Raw genomic sequence first — 5,148 nt, 5'->3', positions numbered from 1 at the left:
TCGCCCGCCACCGCGGTGTCGCGCACGCACAGCGGCGGGCGGCCCCGCGCCCTGATCGGTCAGCTCGACACCGATGATGCCATCACGCGCGGGCGGGGCCGTCGTGTCGTGCCGTCGCCACGCCCCTCGGCCCCGACACGCCCGACGTGGCCCAATCATGCCATGTTAGCGCGCGCTAGGCGACGACCTCTCCTATCTCACCCAGCAGTTCGCCGCGCTGCTCAACAACAGTGCTAGAGCAGTGGAGTCATTTGTCCCTCTCCGCCCTCCGGCCCGGCCGCTGCCCCCACGACCGATCTGCAGGGCCATGGACGTACGCCGTGGCCCGGCCGAACGAGACCTTGCCGGGAGGATCTCCACGTTGAAGTGGTGCTGGCTTTTCTTCCTGGCGCTAATTTTCTACTACTGATTGATTGCGGCCAGCATGGACGTATAGCAAGGTTAATGTGGCCTCGCTGGAGCACTAATGGTTCGTCAACCGCCGTACGGCTGCTTTCGCGATTTTCCTCCCCGCTTTCGTGAGGCACAAATCTGGAAAAGGCTAAAGCGTGACTGGGAGACAGTAACCTGCATGTGTAATTCACGCAAGCCCCCATCGCTAAATTATTGTTGAGAAAAAAGTACTACACCCGGACACATCAGTGAGCCCGGCATTATATTTCGACAAATGTTTATTTTTTACAGGTGTTTGATTACTACTACTACACAACAATGTTCTCTGTACGAGCTCTATGGCTGTATTGTGTGTCGTCTCTGTGAAAATCAACGTATGTATAGGTACTACGTACGTACAATCCCTAATTGGCCTTCTGGTGGTTCTTTGCTGTCCTGTACTGACGTGCAAATATAGTAGAGTGTGTGGGTGGGAATCGAGATAATTCAAGAAGGTAAAAAATGGAGGGAAAAAGAAAGAAAAGTTCAGAAGTATGGTTCCAGCTCCAAGTTGAAATCGAAACTTGCGAGGAGGCTCTGTTCTTGGCAGGGCAGAGAGGACTTGTGCTCCAGCGGTGTGTGCTGCTGCTCCATCTCCGCCTTCCCCCAGTGCGGCACCTCGCCGTCGAGCACGCTGCCCACCTCGCCGCCGTAGTTCCAGTTGCTGCTGTTGCTCGAGCTCTCCCCGTAGCCCAGGTTCTCCGACACGTCCAGCACGCAGCTGTAGTCCGCCGCGCCGAACCCGGCGTCCTCGTCCGCGCCCTCCTTGCCGCATCCGAACTGGCCGTACAATGCGGCAGCGTTTGCCGTGCCGAGGCCGTCGGCGAATTCAGCGCCGTAGTCGGACACCGGGAACGGGTCGAACACCGCCGGCTGCTTCGGAGCGAGGCTGCTGTCGGCCGCCGCGGCAAGGGGCTTGCGGTCTTCGTCTTCCGCGTCCGGCAATGCCGCTGTGGCCGTGTCGGCGGCGCCCATGGGCTTGTGCGTGGCCGGGTCGATGCCCTGCTGCCGGAGCTTCTTCTTGATGCAGCTGTTCCAGAAATTCTTGATCTCGTTGTCCGTCCGGCCCGGCAGGTGCGACGCGATCTGTGACCACCTGTGCGCGCGCACGCATCAGTATACATGTCGTCCCTAATACTTCAGTTCACTCACTCTGCTCGAACGATCTCCGCGCATTGCAACACTGTACTGAAAATTTGCAATTGTAACTGAACGAATTGGACCGTAAATTCGCAATTGCACGGACCTGTTGCCGAGGATCTGGTGGAGCGCGACGATGTTGTCCTCCTCCTGCTGCGAGAAGCAGCCGCGCTTGAGGTCGGGCCGCAGGTAGTTGATCCAGCGGAGGCGGCAGCTCTTGCCGCAGCGGTTCAGCCCGGCGAGCCTGGGGACGGAGCTCCAGCAGCCAACGCCGTGCCGGATGATATGGTTGTAGAGCTTCTCGTCTTCCTCCGGCGACCACAGCCCCTTGCGGAGCTTGGGCTGCCCCACGCCGCCGGACGACGGACGTCCCATCAGTTCCTCTCCGGCGGCCGGCTAACTGGCCTCGTAGCTAGCTACTCGGACGAGCTAAGCAACGTCTCGATGGATTGAGGTAATGGCGATCGGTATGATCGATGGTTTCCTGCTGGGTATATATTGTGGGGTATATATGGGGGAGGCGTGCGTGGCAAGAACCGCAAGCTCACTCGGCGAGAGAGAGGGAGAGAGTGAGGTGAGGCAGCGATCAAGTAGGTTCGAAGCAAGGCGACGAGGCAATGGATTGGAGCTCAAGACACCTGCGGTTTGTGGCGCGCGGTGGGATAAAATAGTGCGCCGGCGCCGTGCGGAGGGGAGGGAGGAGAGACAGGCCGGGGCACTGTGTCAGAGAGAGAGAGAAGGTGTGTGGGGTTAGTTGGGGACGTGATTTTCCTCCACGACAAGGAAGCCCGTCTTTCCTCTCCGAGAGCTCCACAGTCCACACTGTTGATTAAGTGCGACACTGCCAATTAAGCCCAACGGTAGCCCATCAATGAGGCCGGGGACCGGCATACTGTGCCATTAAGAATCGCGTCACGGCAGTGCACTAATAATGCGATTCGATTACAGAAAAACTCGGCACGATTTTTCGGCTGAGAAAGAGAGATTACTGCTCATCAGGTCATGCTGCAGCTTACTGAGCGTCAGGTAATCACCGGCCGATTAATCTCAAAGATCACGTCAGGTTTTCGTAAAGACCCTGCCTACCTTCACGTTCCATTCTGATACGAGTGCATGGGGGCCAAACAACGTCCCGTCTGCTGTGCAGGTGCGCGTCCAGATACAGAGCTCGATCGATGGATGGACTCGGCGCGCCCCAGGCATCGCTCGGACCTAATCAAATCGAAGCGATGCAAATGTGGTACTCCCTCCATTTCAAAATATAGTCCGCCCGCACTTTTTGAGGTCGAATTTTGACCATAAATTTAACGAACAAGACCGATTACGGCGGGAGAAAAAAATTACATAATTAAAAACTTCTTTCGAATACGAATTCACTGATATAACTTTTGCTCCCGCCGCAATCGGTCTTGATAGTTAAATTTACGGTTAAAGTTGAAGCATGGGGATAGAGTAAGCACTACATTGTGAAATGGAGGGAATAAAAAATCGGGTCGCAGCTGTTTGTCTGTCAGCCTGACTAACTGACAGCGGCCGGCCGGCCGGCGACGGGTGGAGCTGCACTGTCGTTCCAGAAGCAGGGAGGAGAAATTAACGCGGTGTCATCAGTGCTTATTACTGATCTAAAAGGCCCTTTACTAAGCTTGACGGATGGATCGTAGATCGTTTTCCTGTTTGCTTCGTGGCGGCAGTGACAATGGCGTTTCGGGGGAGTAATTAATTTTCGCGCTGCCCGGCCGGGCCCGTCGATGATCTCACAATCACGCTGGATGTTCCGTTTTCAAGCGAGGACGTACAAAAGTCACGAGAATGGCGTTTTGGCTTTCGCGCGCTCTCGCATCAATAGTAAACGTAAAATATAGTAAATATTTTTTTAAAAATCTGAAATATTTTATAGATGTTCGTGTTAGTGTCGCAAGCATCTTCGAAAAATTTCATGCGAAACGGAGCAGCGGTGTTTCGCTGGTGCAAAAAAACAATTTAGGGTGACATTTAGAGCTAACATTTGGTGTTTTTTGTTTTTTTGCACAAGTCAAAATATTTAACCATTTTTGCCTATAAATTTGTATGTAGCATTTGGATGTGACAAAGAACACATAAATTTTTTGTTGGAATTTTGACATTTCAAAAAACATTATCGCACGTAGGAGCGCGTGCTCCCGGGAGCACCGATGAATTTCCAAAAAAGCCACAGCATATACCTACATGTCGGTGAAATGGCGGAAATTCGTCGCTGTAATGATCGATTGACTTGACGATACCACCACAGGAGAAGAAAGAAAGGAACGAAGAAAATCGATGACAAAGGTACGGCGCACGCTTAGGGCATGCCCAATGCATAGCCCCAGAGTGATGCCTCACATGCCATGTAGGATCGGATGACAGAAAAAGTAGGTTCGAATGGGGAAGCAGGATCCTCTTCAGGAGGCGGGTGCTTAGAGAGAAAAGTGTGGTTCGGTGCATAAAGTTGGAAAAAGTTGAAGTAAAGAGAAGGGATACATGTGTAGTGAGAGTCACTTTTTATTTTTTGATAAGGCCCACTAATAATAGCTTGCATTGGGGAGAAAAAATCGACACATAAGCCTCAAATTACTTTTTGTCATAAGACATTTATATCCAAATGCCACCATTATACATGCCTTTAGTCGCTTACCGCGAAGAAAAGGCTGTACGGAAGAAGTCACCTGGGGGTTCAGAAAATCTGTAGCGTCGACAACAGTGTTCCCAAACGTGTTCAACTCTGGCCTCAGTTTGCAGGCTAGTCATCCATCGACCGTCGACGGTGGGTACAACTCAATGCGTCTCGACCTTATGACCGCGTAAATCGTGCCGATCAGCAGGTAATTTGCCGTCTCTAACTTGCTTAGCCACATACGAAGCAGACCGATGAAATCAAACAGAGCGAAGGCCTGAAAGTTACTGATGTTTGCTCTTTGTTCATGAAAACCAACTAATTAGTACTACTCCTGCTTTATTGGTCCCTTTTATATTTTGTGTCGAATTTTCATTATAGATTTAACTCACAAAACGTTAATGCATGTCATAAAAACAATATCATTAAAAACTATGTTCAAACATGAATTCAACGATATAATTTTTATTAACATGCATTGACATTTTGTTAGTTATGTATTTGATCAAAATTTGACACAAAACACAAAGGGGTCCAATAAGTCAGGATGGAGGTGGTACTACCTCTGTTCAGTAATGTGACACGTCTGGTAGTTCAATAAACGGTGTAAGGGTATCTCCAATGATGACTCGCAAATTTCCCCCCGCATCCGTCCACGAATAGGGAGGGTTAGTCCGCGAACACGGATGTGAGAAGTCGTCATCCAATGATATCATGTATATGTTCACCAGTAAAGGGCAATTTGAAATTCAAATATAGTCTGATCCACACAGCTTGCGGTATCACAAAAGTCTCGAATCGCATGCCTGATCAGTTCGGCGGTTCTTGAATTGGATCGATAGGGTCACCAGCTTCTTCCTATGTAGCTTGGGCAGCGGTCTTTGCTATGAAAAGGTTCCACTTCGCTTGTCAATTCAACTTTAACCAACAATGCATGACGGTGA

At 50.9% G+C, this 5,148-nt stretch overlaps 1 protein-coding gene across 1 annotated transcript; it reads right to left on the bottom strand.

Moving 5' to 3' along the window:
- Positions 1-609: 609 nt before the first annotated feature.
- LOC123180354 (myb-related protein Hv33) lies at positions 610-2,196 on the bottom strand. The gene is made up of 2 exons (XM_044592400.1): positions 1,679-2,196; positions 610-1,528 (listed from the first exon to the last, which is right to left on the bottom strand). The coding sequence occupies exons 1-2, from the start codon at positions 1,945-1,947 to the stop codon at positions 919-921; spliced, it is 879 nt and encodes a 292-aa protein (XP_044448335.1). The 5' UTR covers positions 1,948-2,196; the 3' UTR covers positions 610-918.
- Between the last annotated feature and the right edge of the window lie 2,952 nt (positions 2,197-5,148).

The sequence above is a fragment of the Triticum aestivum genome, chromosome 1A, assembly GCF_018294505.1.
Source record: "Triticum aestivum cultivar Chinese Spring chromosome 1A, IWGSC CS RefSeq v2.1, whole genome shotgun sequence".
Taxonomy (NCBI): Eukaryota; Viridiplantae; Streptophyta; class Magnoliopsida; order Poales; family Poaceae; genus Triticum; species Triticum aestivum.
Note: the sequence above shows the minus strand (reverse complement) of the source record. Positions and strands in the feature narration are given on the sequence as shown.